Genomic DNA, 22,491 nt, shown 5'->3' with positions numbered 1-22,491 from the left:
CTGGTCTTCCTGCACTGAAGGGAAAGTGTTCTCACCCTTGACTGGTCAGACTCCTGCCTCTGGCATCATTTCTGGTGTAACGCGTCACTGTAGCTTATTGGGGCATTTGGCTTCATCCCCTGTAGCTATCTACTCTTCTCTTCAGAAGTTTCTTTTGAGGGGAAACAAACACAAACTCCATGTTTTCAAAACTTTCCCATGATCCTGCTATGTTCCTAAGAGTTTGTTTTTAATTCCTGTTTTCTAAATTTCCACAAAGGTCACCAGTAACCATCTCTTTAGCATACAATGAAAAGCCACTTCTGTAGCCTGCACTCACTCCCTGCCTACTCAGGTAATTAGATTTTATTCCTTCTCAGGTCTCTGATGGTGTTGAAGACTGCATAGTTTAGTTTTACAATGAAGCTTAGTTGTTTAACAGGTTAAGGTGTTTTTTAGGGCTACATAGATGTTTGAAGTCGATAATGATGAGATACAGCAGATATTGATTTACATTCAGAATTTTAGGCTCAACGAGATAGGGAAGATGCTTTCTTCAAGGCTGCCAAATACAAATAACCAAAACACTATGAATGTAACATTGTTAGGATCTGGGTGAACTGCTGAAGAAAAGCCCCAAGGCAATATGAAAACAAAAGTGTTTTTATTCTAGCATGCTAGCATCGCCTTTCTCCTCTAGAGGGTGACCTCAAAATGAGTACTCAGGCTCAATTTATATAGACAGTTGGAGGGATTTGTGACAAGCTTTAATTGATTGGTCAGGATTGAGCCAGAGTGTATGATGGGATGCAGGACGGGCTGTTTGGTTATTGAGGACTTTTGAATCACTGAGGTTTTGGCCTTTACTCAGGAGTTGGTCTTTAATTTGATTGGATGTGGCCAGCTGCGTTCTTTACCAAGGCCATGAAGTAATAAGAACATGGTATCTAGCTAGTAATTTTGTTCTATAAGCTGACTGGCTGCCCATGAGCTGTCAATAACTCCTGAGTTTTTCCAGGAACTGTTAGAAACTTGGCTTAGTTAGGCAGAGTGAAAACCTGAGGCTTGTCATGGAGTTGGTCTAGTCAAGCAAACTGGGGTCTTTCAGGGGCCTGGGGTCCCTGAAGAGGGTCCTTTCAACATATAACATAATTCTTGATTGTTTCATAGTTCTTCTTGCTGTAGGTAGTTTATTGTATATATGTGTAATAATATAAATATATATGTAAAAATATTTAATAAAAATTGTAAAAAAAAGAAAAAAAGAAAAAAATTAAAAAATAAAATAAAAATCAAATGAGGCTCTGTGTTTCAAAACACCAGGCAGATACTTTCATCTCAGGACCTGGCTTTCTCTCCTGAACTACCTTACCTGAGGGAAAAAAGCCCTCAGGGAAGACACCTCCAATTAGTTATCCAATACCAATTGGTCAGCTCTGAAGTCATATACATACAGAGCACATATAAAGACTGAACAGATTGTAATCATATTTAGGAATATAAATGTACATGTATATACATACACACACAGGTATATATATATATATATATATATATATATATATATGTGTGTGTGTGTGTGTGTGTGTGTGTGTGTATGTGTGTGTGTGTGTGTTGGCAGGTGTATGTAACAAAAGTTAAAAAGGGAGAGAGAAAAGGGAAGGGCAAATTTTGTATTATATTTTAATTTCAAAAAATTTAATTAAAAAAAAGCAAAGATACGTTCATGCCGTGTGTGTGCCATTGACTTACATTTCATGGTCAAAGGCAGCTAAGTCTAAATGTGATCCCACAGTCTGCAAACCCAGGGATTTATTCCTGCTTCTTCTTGCTTGTATAAAGCTATGTAAGGAGTGCAGGGCTGAACAACGGGGATGCGACATTAGCTGCACTGTATTTTATATACTTAATACAATTATGGGCGAGAGCTATGACAGCAGAAAACCCACATAAGAGGTAGTTTTTACTCTGTTTACAGGAACCTAGTATACCCAGAAGCTGCTTCAGGAGTTGTGAAAAAATAAAGGACAGGACTCCAGTTGGAGATCTTTAAATTTATTTATCTATTTATTTAAAGTTTTAAAAATTGAAAATAGAGTCTTATCTTATACAATTCTACCTGGCCACAGTTTTCCCTCCCTCCATTCCTCCCAGCTCCCCCAACATCACCTCTCCTCTCCTCTGAGTCCCCTTCCTCTTTATTTCCCTTCAGAAAAGAGTAGACCTCCAAAACACAGCACCAACAAAACCCTAAATAAATAAATAAATAAATAGAAGAAGAAGAAAGAAAAGAAAAGAAAAGAAAGATACAATAAGACAAGGCATGACCCTTCATATCAAGGCTGGACAAGGCAACCTAGTAGGAAGAAAAGCATCCCTAGAAGAAGCAGAAGAATCATAGACATACTGACTCCCATGGTAGGAGCACCACACAAACACCAAGCTAACAGCCATAGCATATACTTGGATGACCTGGTGTAGACCCACGCAGGCTGGGTTCTTGCCACTTCAGTCTTTGTAAGCCCATAAGGGTCCTGCCTAGTTAACTCGGTAGCCTGTGTTCTCTTAAAGAATTCTGACTTTGTATAGCCCAGTCACTAGAAATAAATCATTTCATAGCTAAAACAATTTGAAAACCAACACAGATATCCTTCGGTCTAAAACAATCTGGCTCCACCCACAAACCTCAGAGGCCTTTGCTGAAAGATGTGTCTTATTTTGATTAGGGTCCACAGTGGCATTGCCAGGGCATTAGGGCCATTCTATGCCAGAAACACACTCCCTGGGTTTGCCCGCTGATGGCAGCAGTATTATCCTCACGCCTTCTAAGTGGGTCCCTCATCCTGTCTGTGTCATTTTGCGCTGTCAACAGTGAGTCATGTAGAAGGGTGGTTCTCATCCTGTGGGGCACAACGCTCTGCAGTTGCGTATCGGATATCCTGCATATCAGGTGTCTACACTACTATTCATAACAGAAGCAAAATTACAGTTATGAACTAGGAACAAAATAACTATGTTTGGGGGGGGGCGGTCACCATAACATAAGGAACTGTATTAAAGGGCCACAGCATTAGGAAGATTGAGAAGGTCCTTATTTAGAAGGTTCTGGAGTTCAGTGTAATGAAAAGTTAGTTTTTTTAAAAAAAGGAACATTATATCTATCTCCAAAACAAGTGAAAGATCATCAATATTTTTAAAAAAACAAAAATTTTGTAACTGTATCAGGTAATGCAAATATCTATTACATGTTTCACAACAAACACAAATAAACACAAATGTGACTACATACCGGATCTTCTGGGTTGTACTGAATGACATATTCTATCTGTCCATTAGGGCCGTCATCTATGTCTGTAGCTCCATTGTCTCCTGAAAACCCTGTAAATATGGTGGTGCCAACTGGAGTGAGCTGGAAAGAAAATGAGAGAAAAACCGTCTGTTCTTTTATCATGCCTATAAGTCTTCCAGCTTAAAATAATGGCTCCTCAGTAAACAGAGAAAGAGAGAGGTCAGCTGCCCAAATCACAGACTCATTGTACTAAAAATAAATAGGTAAATCTATCCAGTCCTCACTCGAGGGTCCTTAAACATCTGAAGTTTACAATTCCAAGACCGTGATTGGATAAAGAAACAGAAAATTCAGCGAAAAGCACATTTGGACCATTTTGCATCCATTAGCATCTCAGCACCCACGGAGAAAAATGCATCTGTTTTCGTGTCTGAAGTTTACAACTTCAAGACCTTGATTGGTAGAGAAAACAGAAAGTTCAGCGGAAAGCACATTTGGACCACTTTGCATCCATTAGCCTCTTAGCACCTGCGGAGAAAAATGCATCTGTTTTCTTTTGTTAAAAAAAAAATCCTTTAATGCATTAAGTTATTCCCAAGCTAGAATTTAGATTGAAGTTGGGGTTTCATATTAAAATGGGAAATAATTTCAGAGAGTCACAGAATCCAGGTTGGTAATGCATGCAAACGGTGAGTTAACAAATAGCTATGATGCAAAATCTACTCCTCTAGCAGAAAGAAGCCTTCCTTTACAATTCTCTGGCTGTCTTAAAAACAATACATTTAGTGACAAAGGCCAAGCCGACTTTAAACTACTAGGAAGAGAAATGGATTCATTTATTTTTGCAAGTGTAAGGGTATCTCTGGGATGAATGTCATTTGGTTATGATTTTTATGACTTCAATTCAGGACTTGGGGTGGCTGGCATATCTTTTACAACAGATTATATTTGGTTATATATATATATATATATATATATATATATATATATATTTTTTTTAATTTTAGAAATCTCAAGCAGAAATACCATTCTAGAAGAAATGTTATTAGTTTGTATTTCTGAAAAGGAGGAGAAACAATAGCTAGCTGTATCAACAGAGAAAGGTGGATGTGAAATCTACACTGATATATGTTAGAAGGGGATTTAAGTCCTTGAAAACTAAACTACAAGCTGTAGCCTAAGGGGAGATTTTTGCCATGTTTCCCCCTTCATGCTACCATCTCTGTTTATAGTTACAGTAAGAATGAAATTGGTCTCTGGCTTCTGGAATGTTTACAGTTTCAATTCCTCAGGGTGGAGGCGGGGCAGGCTTCAGCACAGCCGCCACGTGATCAGCTCAGCATCTGTACAGATGAATGGGCTCTGCACTGTTCCATGTTTGTATGTTTATAGCAAACATCTTAGTGCAGATGGTCCCTGGTCGTTTTTAATAGTACAGCACACTGACACACACACACACACACACACACACACACACACACACACACACACGTGTGTGTGTGCACGCACACACACAACAGTGCAGCTCTGCATCAGCTGCTGATGACAGACCTATCCAACAAATATCAGAGTCTGGTACGTTTGAGACTGACAGAAGAGCAATAGCTGCACTAAAGACAATTAAATGGAACAAGGGAGGGAGATGCAACATTGAAAAAAAAAATTAATAGACTTTAGGGCTAGGGAGATGGTTCAGTGGTTAAAGGGCTTGGCACTCAAGCAAGTTTTGGAAATACTAAGAGCCAGGTAAAGGGCCTACAGGTGTGGCTGTGGGCTGTAGTTCCAGTCCCCGGAGGCAGGAGATGGGATCCTAACAGAATGACTGGAGGAACTGTCTAAGTGGTTTCTGGGTTTGGTTGAGAGAGCCTGTCTCAAAGAATAAGGCTGAGAACAAACCAAAAAGGTCACAGACTCCAGCCTCAGGCCTCCACAGGCACACACACACACACACAGGCACCCACACACAGGCATAGATACACAGGCACACATACCCACAGGCACACACCCACAGGCATACCCACAGGCACACACCCACAGGCATACCCACACAGGCACACACACAGGCACCCCACACACAGGCACCCACCCACAGGCACACACACACAGGCACCCACCCACATGCATACACACAGGCACCCACACAAAGGCACACACACATGCACACACACACCACAGGCACCCACACCAAGGCACACACACATAGGCACACGAACACACACACAGGCACACACACAAAGGCATATACACACAGGCACACACACACAGGCACACACTCTCAGGCACCCACACAAAGGCACCCACTCTCAGGCACCCACACAAAGGCACCCACACACAGGCACACACATACACAGGCACGCACACATAGGCACCCACTCACAGGCTCCCACACAAAGGTACACACATCCAGGCACACATACACATGTACACACACACAGAGGTACCCACATAAAGGCACACACACATGTGCACACAGACAGGCACACACACACAGGCACACACAAACCACAGGCACACACACACAGGCACACATACAGATGCACACATACAGGCACACATACACAGGCATACACACACAGGCACACACCCACAGGCACACATACACATGTACACACATAGGCACATATACACAGGCACACATACAGAGGCACACAAACACAAACACACAGGTACACACACACAGGCACACACACACAGGCACACACCCACAGGCACACATACACAAGCACACACATAGGCACATATACACAGGCATACACACAGGCACACATACAGAGGCACACATACACAAGCACACAGGCACACACACAGGCACACATACAGAGGCACACATACACAAGCACACAGGCACACACACAGGCACACACACAGAGGCATGCACACGCACACCACAGGGATACACATGAAAAGAAGAGAATGACAAACATTAGATTATTAGACTTAAATATTTCATTTAAATTCTTTGTGTTTGTTCTGACCAGAAATATGCTTCTGTCTTTGAACCTCCATGCCTATGTATACACAAGTATTGTATGGATGTGACTATATGTGCATATATCCATGATGTATGTCTGCACGAGAAATATGCTTGTACATCTTTATGCATGCCTGTGCACATGTGCCAAATGAGTGCGAGCATTCAAGCAGATCCTCACATGAACTTTCCTTACTAAGGCACAAACGCTGCTACTTTTGTAAACTCCTGAGTATCCTGTGGCTGTGGAACCCTCCAGGCTGCCTGCTCTTTTACAGTCTGTCCAGTCCTGTGTGGTAATAGTAGCTGTGAGGCATATCTGCTACACAAATAAGTGTGTTCTGCATCTTTTTAATAGTACAATATGTCACATTTCAATTTGGCTTTTGAAAGGCTCTATATACAATAAGACCAGACAGATGCAGGAGGGTGCCATCAACTTATATAATTTGTGCCTTTCCCCCCAAACCCCAAATTATTTACACGGCTATCCAAACGTTCATAAACTGTATAGATTAATTGAAAATCAAGAGCTATAGAATAGCATTACCCGGAAAGTAAAATAGTTCACAAAGTTTCAATAGTGAAAAACGTTTCTGGAATAAATAAATAAATGAGACAGGCAAGTTTACGCTACTTGAAATGCTATGTAATAGGCACATGTGTGTAAAATAGGCACAATTTTGTTAATACACATAAGTTATTTATTTAACTAAAACTATCATTGTTTCTATATGCTAGGGCTGATGAGATGCTTTGTTTTGACTTGTAACATTATTATTATTTTTTTTTACATAAAAGTTAAGAAATTACCTTATTTGATGAACAGTAAGAAGTTAGGTCTGTGCAGATATCACATGACACACATGTCCCTTTGGCAGCCTAAAGTGATTTTGGTCAAGAGTCTCAGAGAGACTACAGGTCTTCACTAATCTCACTTGGATTTCCCCCTGGAGAATCGCTGTGTTCATTGTTGGACTGATATTTTTGTTCAGTTGTCAATTTCACTATATGTGGTTCCTAAGTTGAACAAAATTACCATGAGTGCTGAATTAACGAGCAACTTTGCAGCCCCGAGGAACGCAGGACCAGTCTGTAAGTCTTTGCTCACACGCTTTTATTCAGCTGGCCGGTATAAAAATCTGGCTTATGTGCTTCTCTGTAAAGAAATTTGATGCGTAGCTTTGATTCGCTAATGCCATAGCAACACAAGCCACGCCCGACTGAAGTCGATGTGACATCACATTTTCTCTATGAGCCTCATTCCGGCTACTTTCGCTTGGGGACACTGGGAAGCATATGATCACATTATAAGCAACCAAACCAGTGTCAAATCATCTCAAAATGTGAAAGAAAAAAAAAAGTCACACTCAGTGAGCTGTAAAGACAATTGCATGTAGCATGAGAGCAGGTCTAAGACAGCAGAGGGTGGGGCGGCTGAACCCTCTGAGACTTGAGTCACCTTTCCTGGATAAGTAGCTTCCGCCCTTTCCTGCCCCTCCCCCAGCCCACCACCACCTGTAAATGCACAAGCCTAATTCCTGAAGCTGGGAACCCTCTTCATTTGAGAATCATTTGCCTGCTAAATCTCTCTTTCCCCTTGGCAGTCCTGCCTGTCCATTCCTCCGTGATTGACAGACTCAAAAGCCAAGCTCCTGACAAGGACCCGCCCCCACCCCCTCAGCCCTCTTTGTTCCTGAGTCTGCTTTGCCCTGGTCAGTTGGTTTCCCATTTCCCTCCATTCTCTTCCATGTTGCCCCAGCCTGTGTCCATCTCTAAGCAGAGCAAGCTCCAGACCAGAGGCCTTTTGAGTCTTTTTTGAAAGAGCCATCTTTGACTGATGAGGCACTTCTTTCCTCTTTCTCCCATCCTTCCCTTTGCCCACACTGTGTCTGCATCTAGAAGCCTGGATTGAGGGCCATCCTTATGTGGGTTCACTAAACAGCTCACCCACCTCCTTTATATGGCCTAGTTTTTGTGCCCCAACTTATGCACTGGCTTATTTACTAAAGAAAAGCCAGATTATCACATAGGAAATGCAACGGAAGAAAGAAGTCTATGTGCCCAGGTCAAATTGCAAAAATAACATGAGTAGCCAGAAGTGCACCCAATTCCATAAAAAAAAAAAACTTAGTAATCAAATTAACGACAGAGTTTAACAGACATACAATAACAGTAGGTGGTTTTAACACCCCATGTTCTTCAATAGATGAGTCATCTATTGGACCTAACAAATAGCTACAAAACACTCTACCCACCACCAAAGAAACATCTCTAAAACAGACAAACCCTGAGACAGAAAACACACACAGCCAATAAAGGACCTAAAGAAATGTATATACTTCCACATGTACTATCTAACAAAAGCCCAGTATGTTTAAACTAGTAAGGATTAAAATGATAAACGGAATGATAAATGCATGAAAGAAGAACCCAAGAAAGAAATAAAAAATTATCATGAAACTAAATGCAACAACAACAACAATAACAAAACCTCTGGGAAACATTAAATGAGTATAGCTCTAAATGACTACATTTAAAAAACCTGAAAGAGCACAGATAAATGAGTTGATGATGCAAAACGAAAATTTGGAAAAACAAAAACCTAATCCAGTGGATAGAAAGAAATAATAAAACTCTAAGCAAAAATTAATGAAATAAACACAAGCAAACTACAAGGAATCAATGATGCTAAGAACTGGTTCTTTGAGAAGATAAACATGATTGACAGACCCTCAGCCAAACTAACCAAAAGAAGGAAAGAGAAGATACTAATTAGCATAAATGAACAGAAAAACATTATAACAGACACCAAGAAATTAAGAATATTATAAGGGAACACTTGGAAAATCCTTACTTCATTAAGGTGGAAAATCTAAAATAAGTGGATGGATTTCTTGTTTCATTCAAACCACCAAAGTCAGACCAAGAAGGGACCAACAACCTAAACACATCCATAAAGGGAGCAGGGATTGAAATAGTATAAAAAGCTTCTGGGATAAAAACCAACCAACCAATTAACCAACCAAAAAAACAAAAAACAAAAAAAAACACACACACAAAAAAAACAACAACCAACCAAACAAAAATCAAACAAATGCCAATCAAACAACCATCAACCACAATAACAAAAACCCCAAACATATAAGTCTAAATGGATTCACAGAATAATTGTATTTGCTTTTAAAAAAGAACTACAAGCAATCTTTAAGCTTTAAGAGAAGAAAGGAGAAGAAAAGAAAGGGAAAGAAAAAAGAAAGAAAGAAAGAAAAAGAAAGAAAGAAAGAAACAGAAAGGGACATCCAAACACATTCCATGCAGCCAGTGTTTTACTCTAATATTCAAACTAGGTAAAGACACACCAAACCGGAAAAAAAAATTGACAGATATCCTTGATAATTATAGATGTAAAAATCCTCAATAAGATACAATACAATAAGATAAGATACACAGCAAAATGTGGTACATATACACAATGGGATACTATTAGGCTATAAAGAAAAATGAAATTAGCAGGTAAATGGATGGACCTAGAAAAAACTTACATTGAGTCATTGTAACCCAGACCCAGAAGGGCAAACAACACATGTTTCCTCTCATCTGGGGTACCTAGTTTCAAATCTTCAGATATTAGTGTGTTTATAGAGTAACCATAGAAACCAAGAAACTATAAAGGGACGTAAGTGTGTGTGTGGTTGTGGTAGGGGCTTGAAAGAAGAATAGCAGGACGCAGGTGATATGGAGTGGGAAACAGAAAAGATGAGACCACATTCTCTGCGGAGGAAGGAGGGAAGTCAATTCAGTAAAGGAAGGATGAAATATAATAACACCAAGGGTTGTTTGATAAAGCCTCAAGGAAACAAATTATTTTATAGTCACTAGAAATTATGCACAATACATTTAAGTGTATGTGTGTGTGGTGTGTGGATATCTTAAAGAAAATTGTATGAGTTTGACTGGATGTCCTCATCACATGAAGCACAGACTAACACAAACTCCAGAACCAGGTACAAGAAGCCTGCTTCTCAATGTTTGATTAGAATGGTCCAAATGTGACTCCTAAGATGATGTAGACTATTGACATAGCCCTTGGCTGCCATTGAGAGGCTGAAGGTAAGAGGATGCCAAATGCTTAGGACACAGGACTTGGCTGATTGGAGCTAGATTTGACTCAGATGCCTTTTTCCAGTGGTATAGCTTCCATGGTACTAAAGACACTTTGGAATCACCCCACATAGGAAAGTAATTAATGGTCCTACTTAGCTGCAACAGCTATGAATCAACTATGACTACTACGGCAAGATGTCCATAAAAACTCAAAAAGTAGAACTCACATATCGGTTGTAAACAACAGCTTTCTGATTGGATTTAGGGACCACTCAACTGGAGGGAAATTCTATCTGGTGCTAGAAACCTGGCCAGCTTCCTGGGGCTAGTGAGATCATGGACTAGGAGAAGAGTGTCTACTACTGCAACAGTGCTAAAGAAACATAACTCCTTACTACGTTCTAAATCTTATCCTTATAACCACAGCTAAGTACAGCTACCTCCTGTCATCAAGAGAGACTCTTCACAGCAAGTGGAGACCACGACAGAAAACTACAACCAGACACGATGCAGGAGTCAATAGGTCACAGATATCCCAGTCCCAATGGATATATCTACCCCACAGCTCCCACATCTGTGCCTCAGGGGACATCAAGGAAGAGGAGGCAGAAAGACTGTAAGAGCAAGAACACAATGACGTCTGTTGTTAAAAAGCTTCTCCTAGAAACACTGCATGAATAAGGGCAGAACATTAACAATAGGCATGCTAATGTCAACGGGGGTGGGGTGGAGTGGGGGGGAAGGGCGGACTTCACTGGTCAGGGGGGTGGGGTGGGGAAGGGTGGACTTCACTGGTCATATCTGCAGACACGGAACTATGAAGCACTGGTGACTGCTGGGAAAGAAAGAGTTGGCCTCTCCCTGGGATGCGACCCTTGTGGATCCTTTGGAATAGATTGGTTGGCTGTGAAACTGTATGCACACAGGCAGTGATAAACTAATGAGCTGAACTAAGCATGTTCTATGTATATATCTATGCATGTGTATGCAGTCGTGTGTGTGTGTGTGTGTGTGTGTGTGTGTGTGTGTGTGTGTTGAACAGGGAGAAAGAACCTATTATCTTGAGAGGGGAAATAGGATGAATTGGAGGAAGGGTCCCTGTGGTGCCTGCGCCACCGAGGTACCAAGTCAAGGGCAAGGGACTGCAGATTTAACTCATGCACACACACACACACACACACACACACACACACACACACACACACACACTAACACAGCGGGTTCTTTGTGCTAAGAGAGCAGCAGCCGCAGCAGCAGCCACGGTGGCGGTTTATTATTCACCTCTTTCAGAGTTCCAAAGAGCCTTCTTATAGGCAGCAAAATAGGAATCCTCCTCCCAGGTGAAATCCCTCAAGAGGTGATTGCACACAGGAGGAAAAGTCTCGAGGAAGGGAGGGGTGCATTCTCAGAGCAGTAAACATGACTAGCTAACCAAGATAAACACAGACGTGGAAGCTGCTAGAAACAGGACATGAAACAGCAAGACAGGCAGGTAGCCCAGTCGGGCCTGGTTCCTACAGGTCCCTGGTAGAGTCTGGAGAGAGGAGAAAGATGAGCGAAAATGTGGAATTCTATTTTGATTTAAAATGTATTTTTAAAAAAGAGACAGCAAATGTGACCTTATTTGACCTCAAGTAGAAATAGACATGATGGGAAACTCCTTGCCACTCTGGTGATGTTTTTAGTGAAGCATGGCAGAATTATTTTGTAGTTATAGGAAAGCTTTTGCTAGCAATTTGCAAATGAACCCAAAACACACAAAACAACAGCAAACATAGGTAAATGGGAATGCTTGAAAATAAAGCTGCTGCAAAGCTGAAGACACAGGTGCACAGGCAAATGTATGCAAAGTAATGTTAAACAGAAGGGATAAAACCAGAGACAACACAAGAACTGACTTCAAAATATGCCATAAACCATAGTAACACAAGCAACATGGCACCTAACATAAGGCCAACTTATTAACTAAGGCCAACATAGAAGGCAGTTTCAGAACTAATGAGCTCTGAAATAAACACACGTATTTATTGTCAAGTGAGTTTTGATTATAGAACGGAGTAAATATTGGGGTACAAAAAGTTTATTCCATAAATGGTGTTGGGACATTGTGTTTGTGTGTTGTTTCAGAAGACTAAAAATAGATACTTCTACAAAACACACACCAAAGATTAGACCTAAAATGAGGGATCGACTAACCCTTGTTTTTTTCAAAATTCTTCCTACAAATGATACAAATTGGCCTGAGGTATTTAGGAGGGATAGTTTAAGACTAAAGTCCAATTGCTTTTTTTTTTCTTTTATAAATAATTTATTCAGATTACATCCTGATTGTTATCCCATCATTTGTATCTTCCCATTCCCCCCTACCTTCCTCTTTCACCCTACTCCCCTCCCCTAGACCTGCGACAGGAGGGGACTTCCTCCCCCACCATGTGATCACAGCCTATCAGGTCTCATCCCTATAGCCTGCTTCCCCTTCCTTTTTAAAGAACAGATACATCAGCACATTTGCTGACTCAATAAGGTATGGTGTCATTTCTTTCCCGATCTATGTAAGATATGGAAATTCACAGCATGATTGAAAAAAAAAACTTAAATGAAAGCTAATAAGGTTCAGGAACAGAAGACAAAGAAGTAAGTCAGAAGTAAGGCTTACTCTTCTAGAATTCAAACTTTCCGTTGGATTAGCCTAGTTACTTATGATAGACGTAAAACAATAGCAGACACAGCCTCAGAGAAAGCCCCCTAACCCATAACGGAGCACGTCAGAGTAATGAGAATCTAATTGAATTATGAAAAAAGGGCTGGGCCCATCATATATTCAGCAGGAAAAACATTCAAGGTTTAGTCATTCTTCCTAGTAAATAATAAAAATAGAGCACAGGTTAAGATGTACGTGAAAAGACAACATCTGGAGAAGTATAGGAGAGTATTCCCACACCGTTGTAGTCACCAGTGGCTTCCTCAATGGGACACATGCCGCGTGAGTCATAAAAAAACAAAAAAAAAAACAACACACTGCAGTAATTTTAAATTAACAAACTGGGAAAATCCAAGTCACAACTTGGTGGAGATACTTGCAGGACCTGTATTCGACAAAGAATTCATCTCCAGGATGTATTTTTAAAAAAACCTTCATAATTCAATAGAGAATGACAGATCCTAGGATAGGATAGTTATCAAAAATATGACAATAGTCATTAAACATTTAAAAGTTCTATTTTCAACTAGCAACAGTATTTATTAAAATGTCAGTAAAATATGCCTATGCATTCACCAGTTTGACCAAAATTTGAAATTGTGAAAAATATCAATTTTCTCCAGAAGGTGGAGCACAGTGAATGCTGTTGCTCCGCAGTAGAAACTAATTTTCCTAATCACCATGAAAAAAATCATGCATATCTTGGCCCTTAAGATTTCTTCTTTAAATTATTTTGCATTTACCAAACAAGAATATACACACACGTATACCCTCATGTATGCCATGCATAAGAGTATATCTAGATAAGTGTTGATAAAAATAATTGAACATCCATCAAAACTCAAGGGATGGAGATACAGCATATGGTAAGAATAGCAGCAGAGAACACAAATGCCCTTCTTCATTCCTCAGGACCACAAAAAGTCAACTAAGTATGAGGCGAACAACATCCACACCACTGCACAATGCGTTGCTACAGGATAAGAGCAGATGGACCAGCAACATAATGGTGGAACAGGAAGCTCTGACATAAAAGGAATGTGCAATGTCTAACTCAGTTCACCTTACCAAACTAATCAAAAGTAAGGGTGAAGATGTTGGACTACCACTTGTAAGAGTGTTCCACCCCTGTAGTGGGGGGCTGGCTTGGGGTATCTGCCCTTGCCCCTTTATTGGTTTAATTTAGAATAACACTGAGGACTTGACTTTGGAAATATCATGAAAGTAAACAATATAATTAATTCATTTAGGGCATCTATATTATATTTCAAAAGTACACTTTAGCATAAAGCCCGAATCATTTAGTATCACATAAATATCAAAATGATTACATATGATATAGCACTTAGGATTTGCTTCAAAAATAACATTTTTAAATGAGGAATACAATAGAACAAGTCTTTCAAGGCTGATGGCTGAGGCTTTGTAATTGGTATTGATCATTTTACACAAGAAGAAATTAGTCAGGAATGAGCACGTAATGAAAGCCTGTAGTGAAGGTATTTTTGCTTAATACGTCTTTCCTCCCTATTCATATCAGCCCAACTTTCCTTCTTGGTTTCTGAACATCAAGATGAAAAGGTTGAAAATCAAATGTGTATAAAATATTCATCAGATCATTTGCCTTAGTGAATTCTGGGATTTTATATTCTTGACATAGTGGAAATATTGGTATTTTCTTTCAAGGTGTCTCTCAAAATATGTCATTGTAGTTGGTCTCTCTCTCTCTCTCTCTCTCTTTTTTTCAAGCAAACTGTGGTATGAAAGCAGTGACTTTAAAGAACTTTTCAAAACTGTTGCCTTGTTTCAGCAGATTACAATAGAGACTTCAAAAAGCAATTTTGATACAAATATACTATTTACTCACAAAGGTACAACATGCTGGAAGTGTCCACTTGCTATAAAACAAATGCAAAAAGCAAAAGGAAAAAAATCAATAACACCGGACTTAATAAAAATGTCACTTCAAAACTCCAAAGCACAGAAATGGTTCTAAGAAAAAAGGAACCCTGTGCATCCTAAGCAGTAAATTGATGTCACAGTGGGGATTATATGTAAGAACATTCTATTAAAACAGTTCGGCTTTGGATTGCAGAAACTAGTAAAGAGACAGAAAACTGAGCAAGACAGCCCTGCCCAGTGGTTAAATACCAGACATTATTGCTAAGTATACTGTACTAAGCATCTTTTCTTTACTATATTTTTTTCACAATACAGTTCTAAGACTGTATAGGATCAGCAGTATCTTGAAATAAATATATTACATGTAAATATATATACGCATATACATATTTCATCCCACAGTTACTAGGTAGCAATTGCATTGTGGTTTGAATGTGAAAAGTGCCTCCTATGTTTATGCTTTGGTCTTAGCTAGGGGTGCTAATTGAAAATGAGGGGAATGATTTAGGAGGAGGACTCTCCCAGGAGAAAGTAAACCACTGGGGTCTGGCTTTGAGACTTCTTTCTTCCTGAGAGATGCAATGTGACTAGATAGCCTCCTGAGTCTGCAACCATGCCTCTCTCACCTTCTCACACATATCCCGAGGCTGGGGTGATCTGAAATGCTGTGGAGCTTAATGATGAAACATGTTATTAACTGTACAGGGTGCGCTGTTTTTACTAAGAGATGAACATCATCAACAAGGCAATGCTATTTAACAAAACACGAGTTTATGTCAGGCGATCAGGCTAGTGCACAATTGTTTTCCAGCCATCAATGTAACTTGTCTGAATCATGGCACTGGACAGATATTGCAGGACAGCTGATCCCAAGGAAATCTGCCCAAGAGATGTTCCACATGTCATTGTTACCCTTGCAAGTTGGGCACGCCCCCCCTACCTAATCAACACGCCCTCAGTCTTATGATTAATCTCTTATATTTGTATAGCATCAATTTGACTCATTTGTTAGGATTTTTTTTTAACACTCTCTTGGACGCATGGTTATTAGATACTTGGCTAAATCTTATTCTGCATGTGTGCGCGAGGGGTTTCTCAGTGAGATTATCATCTGGACAGTAGGATAGTAGCATATATCAATTATCCTGCTCAGTGAGATGGGCTTCTTCCAAGCCACAGAAGCCATGAATAAAATGACATCAGGGAGGGAGCAAGCACTTGTTTAGTCTGTTTGTCACTGTGCTTGAGTGTGATCTCTTCTACTTCATGTCTAGATTGGAGTTAGTGGGATTTCCTGCGTTTAAAACACATATGCAGACTGTGCTTTCCTGTTCAGAAAACACAGACTCACATGTTATGAGATTAATGAGCTTTCTATGTTCAGATTACTCTTCACTAATATAAATAGATGTGTTTATTTATGAAACATTTGACAAATGATTATAAATGATAAAAAATTACCATGTGCTACAGAATATATATAGGAAAAATCTTTATTGCTACACATGTGCTATATAATAAATATCTATATCACTTTTTGTTTAGTAGAGGGGGCGGTTGTCTGACAAATCTTCAATATAATAAAAAAAGAAGTGAAAAGTTTCCATAGTCTAGATATGAAAGAAGAAACAAAGCAGCCAAAAGTAATAAGGTTCATAAATGGGGATATTGGGGATGCTGGGTTTAAAAATACTAATGACGTGTGAATAATTAGGTTTAAGTTAGTAATAGTGGGCACACATTTTAGTTGTTAAGAATGAGACATATGGACTTAGAAAGTTCCTAATATAAGAACTGGAGAGGGATGTACAAAAACTCTACAACTTCTTCAAATTAGCATTTATGTGTAAATTGTCCTTCTAAAAGCATGACAATAAAGCATTTTCATATTTTCATCAGAACAAGGTCTAAGTATTACTGTATTATGAGAAAATTATACTTCCCCAAATAATAAAGATCTCTGTTAATTTAATTTTATAAATATCATACACAGCAAACCATGACTCTATCATTAAACTGAATAAGCTGCCTTTGAAAGTGAAAGAAAAGAAGCAAAAGAAAGAAGACAAATGTTTCTAGGTGTGTGTGTGTGTGTGTGTGTGTGTGTGTGTGTGTGTGTGTGTGTGTTTTAAGCTGACTGAACTTCAGTAGCTGTCCTCCAGGTGGATAGAATCATTGAAACATTTTAACTATTATTCTAGAGTGTAACTGTAGCTGAGTCGGCTATGGATATGACTTACCACAAAATATAAATTTACTTGAAACACAAGGAGAATAATTCTGCAATTATTTTTGTGGTTCAGTTATGTGGTTCTCCACTGTTAACTTGGTACATGACAATGGTGTCATAATGCCACATATAATAAGTGTATATGCTCTCACATCCTGCTGTCCACGTGTTAGACACACTTTGTGGTCCAAGACAGTTCCTACTTATCCAATGTGGCTTGGAAAAGCCGATATGTTAAACCTTTTCCAAGGAGGGATTTAAAAAGAAGCTCAAAGGTTTTAGAGCACCTTTAAAAAGAGTATCATATAAATTCAATAACAAATAGTAACGAAAGGTGCCGCAAATTTGAAAGAGAGCAAGAAGGGGTATATGGTCAGCTTTAGAAGGAGGAAAGAGAAGAAAGAAATGTTGTAATTTACTATGATATAAACAAATAGAAGGCAGAGATAGGAAAGAAAAGAAAGACCGTCAGATAAACAGTGATGTAAGGCAGAGCCCGTGTTGAAGGATGCGATCAACCACACCAATGCAAACAAGCACAGCTGCATGTAAAGCTAAAGAAGACATCCTATTGAGCAAATATATCTCTTAATTCAAAGATGAAAGCCCTCTATCAAATGCCAAGAACGACACGATGTTCACCTTGATGGGCATGTCATTACTGTGGAGACATCAACCTGACAGTATGGCATTCTATAGGAAAAGCCATTAAAATTATAAAATACACAATTACACGTGTTAACGGTTGTATTTGCTAAGCTTGTTCTTAGGGCCAACCATTTAACACCGGGCCACCATCACTGGATAATCTACGCTGTACTCTACAGTCAACGTACCATAAACAATTCATTTTAGTTGCCACTAAGTTGCATTAAAGGGAGAACCCTGGTTATTAATGTGATAAAGTTTGAGAAGAAGGAAAACGAGTGTCTGTTTTAATTGAAAAAACTATACAAAACGAATATCTGCAAACACAGTGGTTTAAATTATACGTGTCTTGGTGTTAAACAGGTTTCAACTGTTTCCACCTTATTTGACTATTATGCTGGGCCACTGGGTCTGTGGTTTTTTTTTCCTGTGGAAATTTTCCACAGGACTATGTATTTTACAACCTGCGTTTTTAATTATTTCTGGTCTCAAGCCCTGGTGTGTATTCCTTTAATCTGATGATCTATTCTGAGAGTGTAATTCCAATTTTTGAAGAATTTGAAGCACATAGAATAAAACAAGGCTATGTTTGACAATGAAAATGCAATGAATTATAAACAACCTTGTCATCGCTGACTACCCAAAATGGGTCCAATTGTAGCTCCTGCGTAAAGTCTATACTGCACTTGCTATACCAACTTTTTGTGGATATATTATTGATTTATTTTAGGTAAAAAAGAACTATGGTTTGCACTATCTATCTACCTGATTAGTTTTATAGACAGTATGCCAGTTTTCTTCCGTTAAAAATATTGTATTAGCAATATAATTACGAGTCTCAGTATTGTGATCTAGAATTATTCTAAAGTGACTATGGTAGTAATAAAGTAAAATATTAATAATTTTATGGTGAGGTTTTGTGGTGAAATAACCATACGTATTTAGCTTTGGTGGTTGCTGTTTGGGAAGTGTGTCTGGGTGAAGGTGGGGAGCCCAGATATAAGGCTGTGATCACGCCCTAAACTTTAGTGGGGTTCACTGTCAGGCCCCTGATCCTTAATTTGTAGTAATTACCTCAAAATGCTTAATTCACTTTTGTAATGAAAAGACCTAAGTCTCTTAGAAAGCAACCCCCTTTTTATGTTTGCAGATGAAGCATTCATCCTAAAATTAGAGCCTATGTCACCAGGATTCTGACTGCTCTTTTCTTACAGTAATTTAGTTGGAAGGTGAGAGCCTTTTTTATCATATTGTGAAGGTAATATGAATAATCACTGATACAAATGATGTTAATTTTTTTTTTTTTTTTACTTCTTACACTTTCAGAAAATGTGATTTGAAGACAGGGAGAATTTTATTATTGATATTTTCCTAAGATAGTGAAGCCTTGACAGCTTGTGCCTCATGCGTTTATACAATGTTGTGGTAAAAATCTCTTATGTTAAAGTTTCTGACTTCTGTTTGCTCCTTGTTAGCAGAGAGATCATGTGACACTTGATGACATATGCTTGCTTCTACATAATCATCTGTCCTACGACTCAACAAGGACACAAAGCTTGACATTATGTATAGGTATACAGAAGGATTAAGTGGGAAAATTTGCAGGAAAAAAATTAAAATTTGTTTGCCACCAGGGAATTTCAATGTCAGTAGAATTATACTGCTATCATAATCATCTTATTCCAATCAACATTAGAAAAGGTGAGGCTACTGGTATAATAAGCTCTCTACAGCAATTCTAGTATAAAATAAAAAGAAGTAATATTTAAAATTGGTCCACTGGTCTTTTAAGGTGTTAATTAAGGCATAGTTTATGGTGTATTTGTGATGTCAACATTTGCACTATGATTTGTTTATTTGGGAAATCTAAGGTTTTTTTTAGTCTTTCATTTTGACTTTAAAAAAAATTGTTAAGTGGCATTTAAGATTTAGAGTTATGAAGTAGCCTTTAAAGTCTTACGTTATTAAGAACAAAAAGCAATAGAAACTGATCACACACAATTTTTTAAATTGACTTTGAACGTCCTTTGGTACTTTGTATTGAGTTTTTCAGTGCGTGCGTGGAAAATTTCCACAGGAAAAAAAAACCACAGACACTTGGCCAAAAGGGAGTCATGTCAATGTTGCCTCATCAATATGACCTCCGGCTTTCTAGGACACGAGAAGCACAGGAAACATTCTCCAGTGGCATAAAAGCTCTAAAATGAATCAATGCACGGAGTCACCGCAATCACACCACTCCTGCTCATGGTGCAGTTTGGGAAAAGGATTGTTTTGTTGTCATTGCTGTTCATAGTTATGTAACATGATTGTTTCTTTAAAGCTTTGTCATACATGAAATTTCTTCCAGATGCTACAAAGAGCCCTTTCAACTATGTAGTTATTGGTTAGAAATCATGCACTATGTATTTTACAACCTGCGTTTTTAATTATTTCTGGTCTCAAGCCCTGGTGTGTATTCCTTTAATCTGATGATCTATTCTGAGAGTGTAATTCCAATTTTTGAAGAATTTGAAGCACATAGAATAAAACAAGACTATGTTTGACAATGAAAATGCAATGAATTATAAACAACCTTGTCATCGCTGACTACCCAAAATGGGTCCAATTGTAGCTCCTGCGTAAAGTCTATACTGCACTTGCTATACCAACTTTTTGTGGATATATTATTGATTTATTTGAGGTAAAAAAGAACTACAGTTTGTACTATCTATCTACCTGACTAGTTTTATAGACAGAGTAAGACCACCAAAGCTTTTGGTTCAGTGCACTCAAGATCAACAACGTATGAATATTGTGGCGATTCTCTAACCTTGCTAAATATTGCAATAGTATTTAGTGTTGCGGAATATTTGATCACACTGTGAACACCAAGATTGTTCACTAGAAAAACCTGTTCTAACTGTGGTTTGGCTCAGTCCTACCATACACCTTTAATTCAAGAGCTTTCTGCTTAAACATTGTAAACAGTGTCAAATAAAGTAAACTATAGGTCAATAATCAGAGCAAGCAACCAATTGACAGGGAGTGGACATAGGAAAAAAAAACATAGTGGGACAAAGTCAGGAGGACAGATAGAGACACACAGGAAGTAAAAGGGAAGGGCATTTCAGTTTGAAGATTTTTGAGACTGTGTGGAGAAGGAATACTCCTTTTTTCTTTTTCCCTCAAGGACTGAGGAGAGAGGTCAGCTGGACACGTTCTCTGCCTCTCTGAGCTAGTAGGCTTTCATGCCTGCATCTGGCTCCCGTGTCTGTTTTTTTTTTTTTTTAAATCAAATGATTGAGATTTTGTTAAAAACAACCATTTACCTTTAAATTCAAAGCATAAAACCTAGTTTAAAAATACAACTAAAATCCCATTTTAGTAAGTGGTATGGTCAGTAGGTCACAGTTTAAAACAAAGTCACATTGTTTTAATGCACTCCCAAATACAAACATCATGCAGTTGGTTTAAGGAACTAAGTCAAACACTTGGCCGGATGAAATCTATGCATCTCAGTGAACTCCTATACACTAAGAATGGCTATTCAAAGCCGGGCGTGGTGGTGCACGCCTTTAAACCCAGCACTTGGGAGGCAGAGGCGGGCGGATCGCTGTGAGTTCGAGGCCAGCCTGGTCTACAAAGTGAGTCCAGGACAGCCAAGGCTAACACAGAGAGACCCTGTCTCGAAAAACAAAAAACAAAACAAAACAAAACAAAACAAAGAATGGCTATTCCAAAGCCATGGAAATTTGTTTATGGATATATCACTTTGTAAATGTTCATTATGCATTTGTTGGTGAATCACCAAAAATATTTTTAAAACATTAAACTTCTATCCAATAAACCTGGTAAGTTCACTTTATTTATAATTCATATGTAGATGTTCATTTTCTGAAGTTTGCAAATTCAGACTTGAATGGTGACTTTTATTTCTAAATATAGGGGGAGTTTGTCATCTGTTTTCATTGTTTTAAGCTCAAATGTAAGGTGTTTATAACATATTTTGTATGATTTCAGTCATTTGTGATGTGTTTATTGATCTATATATAACAGCATTTGGTAAATTCCTGTCATATTTTATATCCTTAAAATGTATGTGTCCCATGCTTGCTAAATGAAATACTTTTTATGAATCTACTAGAATAGTTTTGCTGAGTTCTTTGCTTCAGTCTTTGATTTCTTTATGCTTCGTTTTTCATCTTTTTAATCTATTACATACTTACCCACTTTCATATTTTCTCCAACAAAATATTTAAAAAATTAGCATCTTAAATAGAATTTTTTTTTACACAATTATACTAGCATGGATGGCAGCTTTCAAAAAGCTGAAAACCAGGCAATGTGCAATCCCACATTTTTTTCTCCAAAGAATCTGGGAGAGAATACATCCCCAAGTTCATCTGTCATGGCGTCAATTAGTTGGTTAAATTTGCCATTTAGGACAGAGAAATGGAATTCCTTGGTGTTCTGTGCTCAGCTTTCTTCTAAGTAGTCAATGTTTCTCCACTAAATCATCTTTACAGCAAGCAAGGGTGACTCAGAACTTTTTTATTCCATGTTCTTTCTTTCTTTCCTTTCTTTTCTTTTCTTCCTTCCTTCCTTCTTTAATTTTTCTTTTTTCTTTTTTTTATGAGACAGGGTTTCTCTGTGTAGTCCTGGCTGTCCTGAAACTTGCTCTG

The 22,491-nt window shown here is 38.6% G+C and overlaps 1 protein-coding gene across 1 annotated transcript in view; it reads right to left on the bottom strand.

The window, feature by feature from the left end:
• PCDH15 (protocadherin related 15) overlaps window positions 1-22,491 on the bottom strand; it is a gene marked incomplete at its 3' end in the record, with an annotated part of 1,334,501 nt that overhangs the window by 376,151 nt on the left and 935,859 nt on the right. Inside the window, exon 9 of the mRNA XM_084754693.1 lies at window positions 3,269-3,388. Coding sequence (XP_084610819.1) covers window positions 3,269-3,388 — 120 coding nt within the window. The remainder of the gene's footprint in view (window positions 1-3,268; window positions 3,389-22,491) is intronic.

The sequence above is a fragment of the Acomys minous genome (assembly GCF_964271855.1).
Source record: "Acomys minous genome assembly, chromosome: 13".
Classification (NCBI taxonomy): domain Eukaryota; kingdom Metazoa; phylum Chordata; class Mammalia; order Rodentia; family Muridae; genus Acomys; species Acomys minous.
Note: the sequence above shows the minus strand (reverse complement) of the source record. Positions and strands in the feature narration are given on the sequence as shown.